Here is a 20,273-nt window from a genome sequence, read left to right on the forward strand (position 1 = left end):
AAAACGTCTTGTGTTAAACTTCATATTTTTGTTATGCTCAGATTTTTTTTCCCCTCCTGTTTTGAAAGTGAACTTGGAAGGCAACACGACTCTCTACTCTTTTCTACTCTTTTCCCTCCATCTCATTTGCGTCAAAGGGCATGCATGAGATGCACGTAGCTGGTACCTCACTTGCCAAATGTAATCTGTTCAATTGCCGCGTTTTGAAAAGCCCTTTATGATGCACGCAAAAGCGTGCCCATATTTCGATGTGCCGACGTAGCAGCCGGACCAGGAAGTAAAAAGAGGCTTTTCCCACTGGTTTACAAAATTTATCTTTCATTGTTACAAAAGAAAGCCCAGTCTTTGCTCATTTTAAAAAGACAAATCAAGAGGAGACAATTTTATTTTTCAGTGTTAATTCAGTAAATGCACTAACTTTATCAAGGCTTCCTCCATTGTCCTCATGCCGTTACTTGTAAATAAGTCTGCCAAAATAGCAGCAAATCGCTTGCCAGCCCCTCTCCTACTGGAAACGCTTTCTGACGTCACAACGGTGCCACTGTAAAGTAGAATATAGTTCAATCTGAGGGGATTTGCCGTTGTGGCAGACATCCGAGTACGCGCAGCGCCGCCCAGCAACACTCCATTCTATGGTGCCACCTCTCACCACATACACAAAGAATAGACAACGGCGCTGCAAGTTCACAGTGAAAAGGGCTTTAAGAGCCGCCTGCAGCCCCGCGAGTCACTGTTTGGCCGGGTCTGATATTGCACCTACATAGTGGCGAACGCTGCAACTGCAGCCAACCTTCTCCACCTCTTCTCCTTGTAGCCTTAGTATTCCGCTGGCCTATCTTCCATTCATGCACATTTACTCTCTTTCTCTGACTAACCTTGTTCCTTGTCTCTTCAGTGCATACCTCCATCTCTCAAGGTTCTCTTCCACCAGATCATAATGTCATCTACAAACATCATAGTCCAACTAGAGAATGCCATTCCTGGAGAAATTGCGTGTGAAGGCGAAGGAAGCTATGGAAACCTCAGAATGCGTTGGAATTAAGTTGAATGAAGTTGAACAACCTTGAAAAAATTCTGAAGAGAACAAGAAAAGAGGAAGTAAGGAAACAATGAAAGAAGCAAGTCAGGGAAAAAACTAAGGAAATCAAAGAATGATGGAATCAAAGGAAGGGAGGAAGCAAAGAACCAAGACAGCAAGGAAAACAAGCAAGAAAGAAAACAAATTCATTTCCAGTGGAATTTTTGTGGGTTTCTAAGGGTGAATGAGTTGAAAGTGTAGGAAGTAGGAATTTTGGGGGTGTTGAAAAGTTGAATGTGAGCTGAATGAGTTGAATGACTTGAATTTGTGTAAATTTGAATGGTGTAAATTTGAAAAGTTGAATGTGTCAATGGAAATGAATGGTGAATAGTTTAATTTTTGTGGGGTTTTTTAAGGATGAATTACTTGAATGTGTGGGAAATAGGAATTTGAGGTGTGTTGAAAAGCTTGACCAATAAGAGTTGAATGAGATGAATGTTGTACATATGTTATTCCTATTCTTTATTATTGTGTGAAGGCGAAGGCCTTATTATTATTCCACTCCACTTTTTTGGCGTGCGACTCCTTCCACATTTTTCACCGGATTGACTTCATTCACGTTTCAAAACATTCAGAAAATTCATGCCTTCTGGGTAGTATTTTTTTACGTTCCCCAAATTTACCGTTTCCCCAATATTTCCCATTTTTCACCTCCGATAAAACCCATTCATTTCCAATGGCACTTTCAACATTTCCCATTTCCACCATTCCAATTTCAAATTCACAAGATTAAACTCATTCAACTCACAATGGAAAAGCTATTCAACACACCCACAATTCCTACTTCCGAAAAATTCAACTTATTCACCCGTAAAAAACCCCCACAAAATTCCACCATTCATTCCCGTTGCCATATTCAACAATTCACCTTTAAATCATTCCAATTTGAAATTCACAACATTCATCTCATTCAACTCATATTGGTCAAGCTTTTCAACACACCCCAAATTTCCCACACATTCAAGTCATTCACCCTTAAAAAACCCACTACAATTCAACTATTCACCATTTATTTCCATTGGCACATTCAATTTTTCACATTTACAACATTCAAATTTCCACAAATTAAAGTCATTCAACTCATTCAGCTCACATTCAACGTTTCAACACCCCCAAAATTCCTTTCCCACTTTCAACTCATTTCCAGTGGACCGGTGTTATTGCCCCTTGGTCTCCCCAGTGCGGCGGTCTTCTTGGGCAGGGAAATTAGCTAGACTGGGGATACTCACCTCGAGGTCTCCCCAGTGCGGCGGCCATCTTGGGCAGGGATATTTGCTAGACTGGGGATACTCACCTCGAGGTCTCCCCAGTGCGGCGGCCATCTTGGGCAGGGATAATTGCTAGACTGGGGATACTCACCCCAAGGTCTCCCCAGTGCGACGCCCATCTTGGGCAGGGACATTAGCTAGCCTGGGGATACTCACCCCGAGGTCTCCCCAGTGCGGCGGCCATCTTGGGCAGAGACATTAGCTAGACTGGGGACACTCACCCCGAGGTCTAACCGATGCGACAGCCATCTTGAGCAGGGACATTAGCTTGACTGGGGCTACTCACCCCGAGGTCTCCCCGGTGCGGCGGCCATCTTGGGCAGGGACATTAGCTAGACTGGGGATACTAACCCCGAGGTCTGCCCGGTGCGGCGGGTATCTTGGACACGGACATTAGCTAGATTGGGGATACTCACCCCGAGGGCTCCCCAGTGCGGTGGCCATCTTGGGAAGGGACATTAGCCAAACTGGGGATACTCACCCCGAGGTCTCCCCATTGCGGAGGCCATCTTGGTTAGGGACATTAGCCAGACTGGGGATACTCGCCCTGAGGGCTCCCCAGTGCGGCGGCCATCTTGGACAGGGACATTAACCAGACTGAGGATACTCACCCCGAGGTCTCCCCAGTGCGGCGGCCTTCTTGTGAAGGGACATTAGCCAGACAGGGGATACTCACCCCGAGGTCTCCCCAATGCGGCGGCCATCTTGGACAGGGACATTAGCTAGACTGGGGATACTCACCCGAGGTTTCCCCAGTGCGGCGGCCATCTTGGACAGGGACATTAGCTAGACTTGGGATACTCACCCCGAGGTCTCCCCACTGCGGCCGGCATCTTGGACAGGCACATTAGCTAGACTGGGGATACTGAACCCGAGGTCTCCCCAGTGTGGCGGCCATCTTGGGAAGGGACATTAGCCAGACTGGGGATACTCACCACGACGTCTCCCCAGTGCGGTGGCCATCTTGGACAGGGACATTCGCTGGACTCTGGATACTCACCCCGAGGTCTCCCCAGTGCGGTGGCCATCTTGGACAGGGACCTTAGCTAGACTGGGGATACTCACCCCAAGGTCTCCCCAGTGTGGCGGCCATCTTGGGAAGGGACATTCGCCAGACTGGGGATACTCACCCCGAGGTCTCCCCAATGCGGTGGCCATCTTGGACAGGGACATTCGCTGGACTCTGGATACTCACCCCGAGGTCTCCCCAGTGCGGTGGCCATCTTGGACAGGGACATTAGCTAGACTGGGGATACTCACCCCAAGGTCTCCCCAGTGTGTCAGCCATCCTGGACAGGGACATTAGCTAGACTGGGGATACTCACCCCGAGGTCGCCCCAGTGCGGCGGCCATCTTGGGCAGGGACATTAGCTAGACTGGGTATACTCACCCCGAGGTCTCTCTAGTGCGGCGGCCATCTTGGGCATGTTGTTCAAAAGTATTACGGCCACCCTGATTTTTCATCCCCAGGTGTCCCTAATGAAGCGGCTATGTTGTTCAAAAGTATTGGGAAACCCCGATTTTTCATCCCCAGGTGTCCCTAATGAAGTGACCATGTTGTTCAAAAGTTTTAGGACACCCTGATTTTTCATCCCCAGGTGTCCCTAATGAAGCGGCCATGTTGTTCAAAAGTATTGAGACACCCCGATTTCTCATCCCCAGGTTCCTTACTTCCTGAGATTCCTTGTTTCCTTCCTTCCTTGCTTCCTAGTGTCCTTTCTTCCTCATTTATTTGCCTCAACCTTTCCTTCCTACAATTTTGTATTCTTACTTTGTTGTCTTTCTTGCTTGTTTGCTTGCTTCCTCCCCTCCTTTGAATCCATGATTCTTTGTTTTCCTTTTTTTTTTGCTTCCTGACTTCCTTCTTTCATTGTTTCCTTTCTTTCTCTTTTCTTGTTTTCCTTCTGATTTTTTTCAAGGTCATTCGACTTCATTCAAATTCATTCAACTTCATTCTACTTCATTCAACTTAATTCCAACGCATTCCACGGATTCCATTCAGCTTCCTTCGCCTTCACATGCAATTTCTCCAGAAATTGCGTTCTGTAGTTATTATTCCACTCCACCTTTGTGGCGTGCGACTGTGCCCTTTTCGGCAGGGACATTAGCTAGACTGGGGATACTCACCCCGAGGTCTCCCCAGTGCGGCGGCCATCTTGGGCAGGAACATTAGCTAGACTGGGGATACTGACGCCGAGGTCTCCCCAGTGCGGCGGCCATCTTGGGCAGAGACATTTGCTAGACTGGGGATGTTCACCCCAAGGTCTCCCCAGTGCGGCGGCCATCTTGGGAAGGGACATTAGCTAGACTGGGGATACTCACCCTGAGGTCTCCCCAGTGCGGCGGCCATCTTGGACAGGGATGTTAGTTACACCTATGATTCTCGCCCCTCAGCCAGCCCCAGTAAGGCGGCCATCTTGGAGAGGGACATAAGCTACAGCTAGCATTCTGGCCCCTTGGCCTCCCCTGGTGCTATTGTTCAAAAGTATTGGGATACCCAGAATTTTCATCCCCAGCTGTTCCTAATGAAGCGGCCATGTTGTTCAAAAGTAATGGGACATCCAGAATTTTCATCCCCAGGTGTCCCTAATGAAGCGGCCATGTTGTTCAAAAGTATTGGGACACTCAGAATTTTTATCACCAGGTTTCCCTCATGAAGCGGCCATGTTGTTCAAAAGTATTGGGACATCCAAAATTTTCATCCACAGGTGTCACTAATGAGGCGGCCATGTTGTTCAAAAATATTGGGACAACCCGATTTCTCATCCCCAGGTTCCTTCCTTCCCGAGATTCCTTATTTCCTTCCTTCCTTGCCTCCTAGCATCCTTTCTTTCTCATTTCTTAACCTCATCCTTTCCTTCCTACTATTTTGTCTTCTTACTTTTTCTTACTTCTTGTTTTCCTTGTTATCTCAATTCCTTGCTTCCTCCCTTCCTTTGACTCCATCATTCTTTGTGTATCTTCTTTTTTCACCTGACTTCCTTCTTTCATTGTTTCCTTACTTCCTTTTTTTTTCAAGGTCATTCAACTTAATTCAACTTCATCCAACTTCATTCCAACGCATTCCACGGTTTCCATTCAGCTTTCTTCGCCTTAACACGCAATTTCTCCAGAAATAGCATTCTCTAGTTATTATTTACTGTTTCAATCAAAGATGTAAAAATAACGTGTCAATGCAAGAGAAGCACTATTTTAATTAAAAAAAAATCGAGTGTTGATTACCATCCTCTATTCTGTTACAAAGACGTCAAAATCGTAATTGTCTACAAACCATATAATATCACGTCCGACTGGTTCCACTGGTCGTTCGCGTCGTCTATATATCTCTGCCGTTACTTATTTATTAATCAGAGCTCCCGGCAATCGACGGCATCCGCCATTAGCCTAACTACGGCTCGAAAAAATTCCACGTCGTCCTCTGCGGTCTCGCGGCACGGTAACGTGTATATTCTGATGCATTAAGTTGGCTAAGAGACAGAGAATTGGATTAAAAAAGGACAGTGATGTGTCCGCTCGCCCCGGTTTGAAAGGTAGAAAGACACAACAGTGCTTCCGGCTCTAGTGGTAGAAATGCGGTTATGCGCTTATGGATGTTCAGGTCTCCAGATTGCCGCAAAATTGTTACATTTTGCCCTTAACTGTGAAACAGTGTGAGTAAGAAGCAAAAGACAAAAGGAGTCAAACACCAAAAAAGAAGAAGGCGGGCCATTGTGTGTGAGGGCTGGCTAATGTCTGAAAAGAGGCGGGTCTTTGAGTTCTCGTACAAATCCACAGGTTGCGCACAACTCTTAAACAATGAACAATAGCAAGGAGGATAATCAGTGTTTTTTCCAAGAAACATCCGGTGTCACAGGAGTCAAATCTTGATGGGTCTGACTCGTTCTGTGAGGAAAGGGTTGAAAAGCAGTTTTCAGGATGAGTGGCTACATGTAATAAAGTAATACAGTGACAAATTCACCCGTTTGTTGCTTAAAATTTTTTATTGCTGCCATATTGTCTCCACTTATTCAGGAATTTATTGGGTTTGAAATATAGGTAAATATAGTGTATCTACAGTGGGTACAGAAGTGTTCAGACCACTTGAAATTTTTCACTTTCTGTGTGACCTATATCTTTGCTACTGTAACAATGAAAATTTCCCCACTGTGGGATCAATAAAGGCATTCTTATCTTATCTTATGATTGCAGCCAATTGCCAAAATCAAAAAAGTTCATTTTATTTCTCATTAATGTACACTCAGTACCCCATCTTGCCAGAAAAAAACATAAATTTGCAAATTTATGGAAAAAGAAAAACTGAAATATCGTATGCTCATAAGTATTTAGACTAGGGGTGTAACGGTATGCTAAATCACATTTCGGTTCGGTTCAGTTTTTGGGAAACTTCGGTTCGGTATATATTTTCGGTACAAAAAGATGTTTTTTTTTCGGTACAAAAAAACGTATATATATTTTTTAAATATGTTTGTTTTGAAAAGATGACAAGTAAATGGTACATTTTTTAGAAAAAATAAATAAAAGTGAACCATTCGGGTGATATTCTTAGAAATTGTCATCTTCCAAACCGCTTATCCTATATAGGGTCGCGTAGAGTTGCTGGAGCCTATCCCAGTCGTCAATGGGCGAAGGCAGACTACACCCCGAACTGGTCGCCAGCCAGTCGCAGGTCACACATAGACACTGTCACTGAGCGGGAATCGATCCCACGCTGCCCGCACACAACTCAGGTGTGTGTACCACTACACTATCAGGGACATTCTTAGAAATTACACCAGAATAAAAAATACACTAACAATAAAGATCTCTTACTTTATTTAAATTATTAAAACACTGAAATATTTAAACACTCAGCAGCAAAAGCCTATGACACACCTAAGTATTCAAGTTAAAGACAAGTTGACAATACACTTTTTGTGAAAAAAAAAAATACAAACAATAACAGTTACAATGTTCTCAAACAGGAGACCTCAGTGTACGCGGGGGACCTTCGAGCTCTGGCTCTTTTCTGTCTCTCTTTTGTGCCGTCATTCTCATCCCCTGCATGCAACAGTCAGCGTCCGTGCGTAAGCTCACGCTAATAAGTGGACCGAACCGAACGCAAGTGGACCGAACCGAACATGCCATACCGAAACGTATTAATACACCCGAGTGTACCGTTACACCCCTAATTTAGACCCTTTGCAGCGACCTTCATATTTAACTCACATGCTGTCTATTTCTTCTGATATTCCTTGAGATAGTTCTGCTACTTTATTGGATTCCAGCTGTTTAATTAAACTGATTGGGCTTCATTAGGAAAGGCACACACCTGTCTACAGTATGTAAGACCTTACAGCTCACAGTGCATGTCAGAGCAAATGAGAATCATGAGGGCGAAGTAACTGTCCAAGGTGATCAGAGATATAATTGTGGCAAGGCACAGATCTGGCCAAGGTTACAAAAGAATTTCTGCAGGACTCAAGGTTCCTAAGAGCACAGTGGCCTCAATAATCCTCAAATGGAAGACGTTTGCGAAGACCACAACTCTTCCTCGACCTGACCGTCCAGCCAAACTGAGCAATCGTGGGAGAAGAGCCTTGGTGAGAGAGGTAAAGAAGAACCAAAGTTCACTGTGGCTGAGCTCCAGAGATGCAATAGGGAATTGGGAGACAGTTCCACAAAGTCAACTATCACTGCAGCCCTCCTCCGGTCGGGGCTTTATGGCAAAGTGGCCCAACGGAAGCCTCTCCTCAGTGCAAGACACATGAAAGCCTGCATAGAGTTTGCGAAAAAACACATGAAAGACTCCCAAACTTTTTTTTTTCACTAAAGATGTTTTTTTGGAAAGGGTGTGAATACCCATGACTAGGGTTGGGCACTGGGAATCGGGAAAGGAGTGGAACCGGTTTTAAAATGTTGGTGCCACATTTCGATTCCTAATCCATATCGCGGAGGAAGCCGCCCAAAACAAACAAAGTACCATTAGTGTGCGCGCAGCGCAGATCAATTGACAGACACTAGCGTAGTACAACCAATAGCAAATGTGTGTGTGCACCGCGCTGGCGAGCAGCAAGTGCCAACAACACACAGACCGCAAAGAGGACAACAATATAATGCTTGCGGGTTGTGGTAATTATGGATGGTCGACAAAGGTCAAAAGTGTGGCTGCGCTTAATAAAAAAGACCAAGCTGCTCAGTGCAACACGCAAAAAATTGATCTCGTGCAAAGTGTCGTATTCTGTAAATATGTGGGTTCAACAGACAACAAGAAGTTGTTTGTTTTACAGCAAGTTCCTTATTTTCCACACACTTCCGCCTCTAATCAGATTCCCGGCCTTCAAAATATTATATATGATAAGCATTCCAGCAAACCATTACATGACACAAACGAGGTTGCACATCTCATATGATTAAACGCCTTAATACATGGGGTCGAATTGTAAGAGTGTCTTTGACTCTTTGCGTCGACCTTCTGGTGTTCTGAAATTCCTTCTTCCCCGTCAAGACGTCCTACAATGCTTAGTGTGCTTGCGCACGCATGCTGAAGTGGGGTCGCCAGCTCCGTGTCTGACCCTCAGCCAAGTGGTACCCTAGTGATGGTACCGCAGTCAGAATTGGTTAAGTATACAAATGAAATATGTTTAATGTCCACATCGAGCACAAGTTTTCCTTTTTATTTGCACACTTGGCTTGCCCATGGGTGTTAAGTAGCATACAATAAGCTGCATTATTGTACTGTATTTTCTTGAGTTGCTCCAAAATGAAGCTCTCTTGTGGATAATTCAAGCTCATAGGTTTGATATTCATTTACTTGTCAAAAATATCCATTGAGATAATCAAAGTAAAAATCATAAACAGTGCAAAACTTCATGAAACAAATATTTGAACCCCCCCCAAAAAAACCCCAAACGAACAAAAAAAATCGAGAATTGCTAGGAATCGGAATCAAATCGAGGAAATAGAATCGTAATCACAGAAATTCAAACGATGCCCAATTCTACTTATGACCATATATTTCAGTTTTTCTTTTTTAATAAATTTGCAAAAAAATCTACATTTCAGGTTTTTTTTTCTGTCAAGATGGGCTGCTGAGTGTACATTAATGAGAAATAAAATGAACTTTTTTGATTTTGGCAAATGGCTGCACTGACACATAAAGCAAAAAAATTCAACCGGTCGGAATACTTTCCATACCCACTAAAAAAGTATTCAGATTCAGTAGCAGTCAAAAACTCTTTGATCTAAGCCATGATTTATGGCTTTTCTGATCAAAGGTCATGGTCGTAAATATTATATTTGATTTTAATAGTTTCCGGGGACATCTGGAAGTGCTCAAATTTAACTAGTGTACATCCTGGGGTCACTATTTTAGGTGAAGTACTTAAAAGGTCAAAGGAGTATATGTCATGGTTTGAACATTGTTTGATATGTGTATTATGTGTAGTTGTATGTTTTATTAGATAGAAAATATCATCTTACCTTTGGAATGTAGTGTGAGAAGGAGGAGAAGGAAGGAGAAGGAGGAGGGGTGAGCGCGCGTCCATGGGTGTGAAGGTAGCATCCTTCACGCCCACCCCCCCCCCCCCCCCCCCCCCCCCCCCCCACACACACACACACACACACACACTGTAAGCAGCAGCAGAGGGTGTTTAGAAGGGTGGGGGTATGTCTCAAAGAGTGGACGGCATGTGTTTTTTCTGTAGGATCATAAAAAAAAGGTGACTCCTGGAATTTGAATGTTCAGGATTCTAAACAAGAAGATGCTTCCTTTCACACACGCACAGGTGGTCCACCCAAGGTAATTAAGCAACGTGTTTTTCTGTAGACGGATAAAAAAACAGACTCCAGGACTTGAACGTAAAATCAGTCAACGTGTTTTATGGGAGACGCAATTGCACGGGACTGTATCTTACTAAACAACATGTGTTTTTCTGTAGGGTCATTAAAAAGCTGACACTCCACAGGTTTTTTTCAACATAAATTTGACATTGGTTTACGATTGTTAGGGATACGTCTGTGCATGTTGTGACATATGTCTGGGCATGTTGGAACATGTCCAGACAGATGGTCAGAGAGGGGGGTGTTTGAATGTAAAAATAGAAAAGTGGCCCAAAATCAGGAGTAGAATCTGATACATGTACAAAGTCCTGAATAATTGTACAGTTGTATCGTTTGTATAAACGACCTATAAAATAATTTAAAAAACAAACTTGTGATTCTGCTGCTGAGGGCTGGTGGTAGGGTGTGATGATTATTCACATTGGGAAAATACTCTGGGTCTAAAGCGCGCTGGAAAAAAAAACTGTGAAAAGCGTGTTTGTATGAACTTTAAAAACATTAGGAATAAAATTCAGACTAGTGTGAATGTGCGAAGGGAATAAACTAAAATGTTAGATTGATTTGTTTACCCTGTAGGGGTGTGGAAACAGAGATAGGGGCGTGGTTACCGGCGGCGCGAAAGTTTGTATGCTACCTTCTTTTTGAAAAAAGAGCGCAAACAGAGTACATCTGAGGTAAATGTAAATATTTTTATGTAATTATATTCTACAGAGGGTCCCTGATAGTGTAGTGGTACACACGCCTGAGTTGTGTGCGGGCAGCATGGGATCGATTCCCGCTCAGTAACAGTGTCTGTGTGTGCCCTGCGACTGGCTGGCGACCAGTTCGGGGTGTAGTCGGCCTTCGCCCATTGACGGCTGGGATAGGCTCCAGCAACTCCCCGCGGCGGCACGGTGCTCGACTGGTTAGCACGTCCGCCTCACAGTTCAGAGGTCGTGGGTTCGATCCCGGTTGCGGCCTCCCTGTGTGGAGTTTGCATGTTCTCCCCGTGCCTTCGTGGGTTCCAAAAACATGCATGGTAAGTTGATTGGACTGTCTAAATTGCCCCTAGGTGTGATTGTGAGTGCGGATGTTTGTCTCTGTGTGCCCTGCGATTGGCTGGCAACCAGTTCAGGATGTCCCCCGCCTACTGCCCAAAGACAGCTGGGATAGGCTCCAGCACGCCCCGCGACCCTTGTGAGGATAAGCGGTATAGATAATGGATGGATGGATATATTCTACAGGACATTGTTTAATGTTGTAACTAAATCTTACAGGCATGTTTGGATGCGTGGAGGTGGGGTTAGGGTTAGAGTTATTTTGGGATGGTACACTGCTGGATTTCGCTATCATAATCACATTCAGAGTAGTTCACTCTGTGAATGTCGCATAGCAAAGCTGAACGGAGTGCTAAAGGAAAACACTCTTTCCAGTACCGTTTTTGTTTTTACACCATTGACTACAATTACCATGGACAAAATATCAGTTCCAATATTTTTAATTAAAAAATCTTATTGATAGAAATATTGATCAAGGGTAGTGATCTCCCACCATAGAGTCAAAACATTTAATATTGTAGCCCGCACTTTATATTAAATATGCTCATAATTTAACTTTACCAGCTGCAGTATGGTAGCAAATACTGTATTTTACATGTGTTGAAATGATTATTAAATGAATTAACAACCGATTTAAAAAAAAAAAAAGAAAAAAAGAAAGTAACTTAAACATGAGTAACGCATTACTCTACAAATACAGTAATATTGTAAAGAAAGGTATTGCAGTGATCCCTCATTCATCGCGGTTGATGGGGGGAACCCGCCGCGATAAGTGAAACCCGCAAAGTAGAGTCGGACTCATGATTATGATTATTATTATTGTTATTTTATATGATATTTATTGTACAGTTTTATTTTGGGGGATTTGCGTCTCTGTTACACTGTTGCTAAACCCAACATGGTTCCCACACTTCTAAATACTTGTTAAACAATCAATTTAACTATATATATAAATGCAAAATGAAGAATAAAAATGCCAAGCTTGCAGGCTGTGATCAGAATTTAGCTTCGACCGACCATGGCAGCTGATGAGCACGATGGAACGTTCGCTAAAAACTATGTTAAAGTTTACATTTTTATCATAAAATTGACTTACCTTAACTAGAATGCCATCATGTAATTTATCCAATCCTGCACTTTAAAACGCTTGTCGCCGTCGTGAAAAGTGAAAGTAATAGCGGCCGCTTCTTCTTATTCAATGTTATACATTAATGGCCACATTATGCCGCCGCCCCTGTGTGACCTATATCTTTGCTGCTGTAACAATGAAAATTTCCCCACTGTGGGATCAATAAAGGCATTCTTATCTTCTTATCTTATCTTCTTATTATTCTTTCCTCATTCTTCTTCGCCTGCTTTTTCTTCTTTTTCTCCTACTTCATTTCAAAAACGAAGAAGAAGCATGGCCGCCGGGGGGATCGTGCATTAACTTTACCTTTGCACAACAACATCAATAAAGTCCTTTGGATAAAGACTTATAGACACAGCTGTTGTACTGTACTATCCGATTTTTACAAAACTTTATTAGATCAAACACATCATTACAAATATGGAGGAGAAAGTATCCGGCTTGACTCTGACTAAATCAACGGCACATTTGAATAGTGGACGAGACTAAGCAAGAGGCTGCGATGACGCGCACCAAGTCAGCTCACATACAGTACACAGTGGAAAAAGTAAATCCACTTGTGCCCTCTTTGGTCGAGCTCGCGCTGGGAACCAGTCACCGCCTTTTATGAGTGCCTGCGGGTATGTACAAAGCCTCCGAGCCAACTCATATCTTTGAAACAATGCGTCTTTCTGCAATATAGCTCCCGATATGGCTGTGTTGTTTCATTTTTAATTTATGAATGCTTCTGAAAAATCCGCAATGCACTGAGGGCGCGAAAGTTGAAGCGCGATAGCGAGGGATCGCTGTACTTCCACACGCAAGTAACTGTAGTAATATATCACATTTTGGAAGTAACTTGCCCAACATTGGTCATTAATGATAATGATGAAGTCAACATCAATCTATCCAACTATTTTAGTGTATTAAGAGAAATTCTGGTATGCAACGACACAAAGGTTAATGAGTTCAAATACGGATAATTGTATATATACTTGATTTAACCTGAGTGTAGCAAAAAACTGTGTGCTGTTTTATCTTAACCTAATAAGGCCTAAAGCGTCTGGCTCAACAGCTCCCCAAAACCTAAGGTCGTCTTTGGAATTACCCTTGAAAACCTGAAGTTTTCCCAGAAATTCAACACCTACAAAATAATTAATATCTCAGCCTCAGTAGCAGACGACAGAAACATAATTCCAAAATAATTTGAGAACTTCGACATGTGGCTTTCACACGGACTCGAGCTTATTCATCCTTACTGTTTCAATCGAAGATGTAAAAATAATGTGTCAGAGCAAGAGAAGCACTATGTTTGATTTAAAGAATATCGAGTGGTAATTACCATCCTCTTTTCTGTTACAAAGACGTCGATATTGTCATTATCTACAAACCTATATCTTAAGCAAATATCACGTTCGACTGGCTCAAAGTCCACAATCACGTCGTCTATATAACACTGCCGTTACTCATTTAAGAGCTTGCACGGTCAATTACGCCGCCATTACTCCTGGAAAAAATTCCGCATATCCTCCGTCGACATCGTCGCAAGTCTATTCTGATACATTTCATTGGTTAAGAGACCGAGAATTAAATAATTAATAAAAAATGGCTGCGCTCCTGTCCATAATGGGTTAAAGCACCAGGTCATCGTTAATACTCCACCGCAAGGATAAATCACTTCGATTCCTCTGTGATTGCGTCGATAAGAAATACAAGGACAGAACGTATAATTGAATTCTTAAATTGTATGTCTTTTTGTGTGTAACTAGTTGCATTTTATAAATTGCTCATGCTAACTGGTCTTTTCTTTTTTGCTATTGCGTTGACATCGAACACCTATAGGCGTTACACCTTTACTGCACGTACAATGTGTTTATGCTATTTGTTCTCTAAGATGTAACATATATTAACCCCTTAAACACAACATTGATGCACAACATCACGTCCAGCATACGATACCTCATCTGCATTAAGACTTCACGGATGTCTGTGGTGGAGACAGATGTCATGATATGTTCAAGAATTGTTCTTTTTAGAGGTTTTTGTGAACTGACCAACCAATCCAGGAGGTAAAACCATGGTGCATATATAATAGAGAAAGGCCAAAAATTGTGTTTTAGGTTAAAGTGATAAAGCTGTGCTATATTTTCACATTTGAAAATGAACGAATTTTACTTGCCAACAACTCAGCAACTTTTTTTTTTTTCCCAAATCTTCTCCACTGAATTCTACCCAAGTACTTGAGGACTACTTTTTTTACTTGAGTCATTTTTTTTTTTCTGCTCTGAACATACTGCTATAGCAGAAAAAATCTAAACTAAGGGAGAACAAAGCGTAACAAATTTTAAAAACATACAAGGCACCCATTCTGTGGCATCTCCTCCCACAACCAGGTGTTTGAGTAATGGTTTATAATGTTGGGGTATGAAATTGTACTGTAAATACAAATTGGAAGCTCAGTTCGTGTTTTTACTACCAGTAACATGCCAAGCCTGTTTACATTAAAAACACCGTATCGTATGATGTAATGTTTATCCTGAGCATGTGAGGAGTCAAATGTTATCAAAGTCATAAGATTCCCCCCAAAAGCAAGGAAAAGTATCTTAGGTATAGTTAATAACAACAGTCTACCTATGAAAGATCAAAGTACAATAATCCACTAAACAAGAGAAAATCACAACAGGATGAAGTATTTTTCATGAATGTAACTGGAGACTATAAGACTGCTCAGTCTCTAGGGTGAGATTATGTACTTGTTATGCATACATGCATACAGAGTAAAAGGTTTTTTTTAATTTTTTTATATCCGCTTCTTTACACCTTCTCATCACAGGAATTAAGACATTTATATTGGGGAAGAAAATGAAGCATTAGTTTTGTAATGGTTCTATCTAATAATTCTACTTTTCTTGTTGCTACTTTAAAAGTTAAACATTATCAGACACCGTAGTGTTCAACCATACTTGCATCTGGTGAGCTCGTTCATTAGGTAGGGTATTACATGATTTTAAGAATGATTTCATGATTTTCCAGAGGGTGATTCCTGTCTTTTATGCTTTGAGGGGTTCCATTTAAAAATTATTTCCACATTCTTGAATTATCTTATGATTTTCACCCAGGGCACATTGAGTTATGTCCTTTTGTTTTGTTTGTTTGTTTTATTGAAATTTTACTATTATTATGTCATGTCATGTCATGTCATGTCATGTCATCTTCCAAACCGCTTATCCTACACAGGGTCGCGGGGAGTTGCTGGAGCCTATCCCAGCCGTCAATGGGCGAAGGCAGACTACACCCCAAACTGGTCGCCAGCCAGTCGCAGGGCACACATAGACACTGTCACTGAGCGGGAATCGATCCCACGCTGCCCGCACACAACTCAGGCGTGTGTACCACTACACTATCAGTGGACTACTATTATTATTATTATTAAAATTTTACTATTAGTATTATTGTTTGTGAAGTATCAAACAATTTTCTATACATAACCGTGGTCTGTACAGGCAAGTTCGGACATGTATGGTTCATATAATTAATTTATTTTTGCTTTTTTTTTTCATGTTTTAATATGCTTAAAGGTAACCAGAACACTCCTAGATGTACTCAAAATACTTCATTGAAGTCACTGGAATTAAGACCGTAAATAACGATTAAAATGTAATGTGCATGTTACCTGAATAAATATCGATTGTCGTTCATTCTACAAAAAGTAAAAAATCTACAACATTGAATGCTGTTGCGGATCCATCAAATCAAACTCCATCAAACTGAAACACGCAAGTGGTCGTATGCAGTGCTTTATTAAAAAAAATTATGAATTGCAATTTTCATTTTTTTTTGTTTTTTTTAACCAAACAACCATATAACCTCTGTAGGTAATGTAACCCGGTGGTACTCAAAGGTTTTTATTCCAAGTACCACCTCCCAAAAATACTTGACTCCTGAAGTATATCCATCCCACCTACTAAGCTTTGACAGGTTTAGAGATTTATGTTTTCTCAAATAAATTTCTAACTAAGTAAATAACTTAGCACCTGAGCCACTCAGTCAATTTGTAGAAAGGCAAAACAGACAAACCAGAAACTCTTCAAACCAAAACTGCAAAATTCCTTTTTTACAGGACAACCTTTGACAATCAGCTTTCTCCTATAAAAGTTGTAAACTGTGGAACACACTGCCGTTAGAAATAAAATCAATTTTGCATTTTAAGACTTTCATTTCTAGAACTAAAACTTGGCCAAAGAAGAAACAAAACTGTACTCACCTGTAAATAATGTGTTTTTATTGTGGTTTTATTGAATTATAAAACATGTTCTTTTTGCTCAAATTTATTTTATGTGAAGGTTTTATGTTATATACTGTAATCGCGATATTTGATTATTGGTTATTGCGTTGTCTGTTTTGTTAATTGATGTATAATTTATGTCCTATACTGGACTGCAATGTTGTGGAAGAGCCCAACTGGGGACCGGAGTTGAGAACTAGCTTTAGCTATAACCTCTACATGCATCACATCGGCTGCAAGTTTGTATCTACCGTATTTTCCGGACTATAAGTCGCTCCAGAGTACAAGTCGCACCAGCCATAAAATGCATAATAAAGAGAGAAAAAGCCCATCTATAAGTCGCACTGGAGTATAAGTCGCATTTTGGGAGGAAATTGTGCGCTTAGTTCACATCATTTCCACCGAGCTACGATGCTACATGTAGCATACAAGAAAGTTACGGTAAGATAACTTTAAACTCACCAAAACGATTGTAGATCACTTAAATAAGTCTTTTATTCATCCCCGACCATGTAGAATGTTTCCAAGTCTCCAAAAGTATTTATGTATTCGGTCGTTATTATGTTTTCCTCTCCTCTCTGCTGAGTGTGCTCCTCCTTATGTGTGTGGCTGCATGATGCAATACCCCAGCCAGAGACAACAACTGCCTGTTTGTGGTTCGTTCTTATTCAACCATTGTGTATAAGTAACTTAGACAATTGTGTGTACCGGTAATGACCATGCAACATTTATATAGGAGTTGAATTGTGGCTGATTGTACTGTGTTGTTGACTGAACATACTAATCGCTATTGTTAATGCTAATCGCGGTTGCTAATCGTTAGCATGCCTGCCTGTTTGTGGTTCATTCTTGTTCAACCATCGCCTGAAACTAAGTTATACAATTGTGTGTAATGATATTTATATACGAGCTGAATTGTGGATGATTGTAGGTTGTTCCCAGCGTGAGCTCGACCAAAGAGGGCACAAGTGGATTTACTTTTTCCACTGTGTACTGTATGTGAGCTGACTCGGTGCGCGTCATCGCAGCCTCTCGCTTAGTCTCGTCCACTATTCAAATGTGCCGTTGATTTAGTCAGAGACAAGCCAGATACTTTCTCCTCCATATTTGTAATGATGTGTTTGCTCTTATAAAGTTTTGTAAAAATCGGATAGTACAGTACAACAGCTGTGTCTATAATTCGTGAGCACAGCGCAGCGCGCTCCCGGCCGTCCAGCGGCACGGACGACTTAAGACATCGCCAAATAAAGTGTAAAAGTGTTTGTTACTTTTGTCACAACATGCACAGACGTATCCCTCACGATCGTAAACCAATGTCAAATTTATGTTTAAAAAAACCTGTGGAGTGTCAGCTTTTTTATGACCCTACAGAAAAACACACGTTGTTTAGTAAGATACCCTCCCGTGCAATTGCGCTTCCCATAAAACACATTGACTGATTTTACGTTCAAGTCCTGGAGTCTGTTTTTTTTTTACAGAAAAACACATTGCTTGATTACCTTGGGTAGACCACCTGTGCATGCGTGAAAGGAAACATCTTCTTGTTTAGAATCCTGAATGTTCAAATTCCAGGAGTCACCTTTTTTTTATGATCCTACAGAAAAAACACATGCCGTCCACCCTTTGAGACATACCTTCACCCTTCTAAACACCCTCTGCTGCTGCTTATAGTGTGTGTATGCGTGAAGGATTCTTCCTTCACACCCATGGATGCGCGCTTATCCCTCCTCCTTCTCCTTCCTTCTCCTCCTTCTCACTCTACATTCCCAAGGTAAGATGATACATTCTAATAAAACATACAACTACACATATTACACATATCAAATAATGTTCAAACAAACCATGACATATAGTCCTTTGACCTTTTAACTACTTAACATGACCCCAGGATGTACGCTAGTTAATTTTGAGCCAGATGTCCCCGGAAACTATTAAAATCAAATATAATATTTGACCTTTGATCTTAAAAGCCATAAATCATGGCTTAGATCAAACAGTTTTTGACTGCTACTGAATCTGAATACTTTTTCCCACTGTATACATATGTGTATGTATATACTCTGTATAAAAGAACAAAAGCTTTTTAAGACTATTTCTAAATGAAGCTGTATGAAATTTCATACCCTTGACGTAACATGCAGGTTTACATTTGGCTTGTGTTGCTTGCTTTTCATGTTCTAAAAATGTGTTTGTTTATCTGTGATTGTCATGATAGACACAGGTCGTGCTGCGACAGGCTTGGTTGGAGAAAATCAGACCAGTTCTGGTTATCAATAAAATAGACCGACTTATCATGGAGCTGAAGTTTACCCCTCAGGAGGCTTATGCCCACTTGCAAAAGATCATGGAACAGGTGAAGACCTAGCAATTTTCTAACACACACCCTTGTAGCCTTTCGACAGGTTCCAACTACAGTACTGTGATGCCGTTATGCTTATATATATTATAATATTTCTAATATTTTTTTTTAATAGGTGAATGCGGTCACAGGAACATTGTATACATCCAGAGTGATGGAGGAGCAAGCAGAGAAAACAAAAGAGGAGCAAATGAGTGTGACCCCACTTGGAGATCAAGTGTATGATTGGAGTGCAGGGCTCGAGGAAGCTGATGACTCTCATCTGTACTTCTCTCCTGACCAAGGAAATGTGGTCTTTGCCAGTGCTCTTGATGGTTGGGGCTTCAGGTAAGGATGGTTTGTTTTAAAAAAATCCTTTTATATATTCTATATTTTATATATTTGGGTCTGCGATTACCTCCTATTTTTAATTTCTCTTGTGCAAAAATCAATAGACAGCTCAAGTACAAAAAAAAATGTATTCTTATTTTTCATTTCTCTTGCGCAAAAATCAATAGGCAGCTCAAATATTTTTTTTAAAAAATGAATCGTCATCTCAACACTCTCATCAGTGTACCTCGCATTAAGATTATGGATGGTCCGATCCAATCCACTGTATTGGGATTGAGTTTGTTACAGGCTAAAATGACTGCTTTTCGGTATTGGATTTTAAAAACGGCATTTAAAACAACAACAAACAAACAATAATAAACTTCATTGTCCGGAAAAAATTGTTATTGTGACAGGCCCACCAATAAATAATGTAAACACTGTCCACTCACTAAAATGAAATATCTATTATGAAGCTGTCGACTGGCAGGCTTAGCAAGCTTTTCTGGGGGAAACCCTGTATTGTTTTTATTTGAACCAATGTCATGTCATGTCATCTTCCAAACCGCTTATCCTATACAGGGTCGGGGAGTTGCTGGAACCTATCCCAGCCGTCAATGGGCGAAGGCAGACTACACCCCGAACTGGTCGCCAGCCAGTCGCAAGGCACACATAGACACTGTCACTGAGCGGGAATCGATCCCCGCTGCCCGCACACAACTCAGGCGTGTGTACCACTACACTATCAGGGACCTTATTTGAACCAATCTGATCCATAAATCAAAACTACATCATATATCCTCAACTTCACTTTGCGCGACATGCTAGCAGCATGGACTAGCGGCCATCTACGTTTTTGTCATACCAGAATTACAACTACTTCCTGCTTCCTTGTCCAAGAATTATGGGAAATGTAGTCATACTAGCCCATTGCTGTGGGCAGACCAGTGCAAGATGAGCGTTTTGGGCTGCACGTTTCCAATGTTACAGTAGGTTTAAGCAAAATATGCA

At 41.6% G+C, this 20,273-nt stretch overlaps 1 protein-coding gene across 2 annotated transcripts in view; it reads left to right on the top strand.

Annotated features, from left to right (window-relative positions):
• The window catches only part of efl1 (elongation factor like GTPase 1), a 105,795-nt gene that overhangs the window by 15,770 nt on the left and 69,752 nt on the right, over nucleotides 1–20,273 (top strand). Inside the window, exons 1-3 of one of the 2 annotated variants that reach the window (XM_086025847.1) lie at nucleotides 18,229–18,365; nucleotides 18,810–18,947; nucleotides 19,069–19,280. In XM_086025847.1, coding sequence (XP_085881973.1) covers nucleotides 18,273–18,365; nucleotides 18,810–18,947; nucleotides 19,069–19,280 — 443 coding nt within the window. In that variant the 5' untranslated portion in view covers nucleotides 18,229–18,272. Of the gene's footprint in view, nucleotides 1–18,228; nucleotides 18,366–18,809; nucleotides 18,948–19,068; nucleotides 19,281–20,273 lie in introns of those variants that run through there. The other variant, XM_086025846.1, reaches the window with a different exon arrangement.

The sequence above is a fragment of the Filicampus tigris genome, chromosome 3 (assembly GCF_054856515.1).
Source record: "Filicampus tigris isolate MCC_2025a chromosome 3, RoL_Ftig_1.0, whole genome shotgun sequence".
Classification (NCBI taxonomy): Eukaryota; Metazoa; Chordata; class Actinopteri; order Syngnathiformes; family Syngnathidae; genus Filicampus; species Filicampus tigris.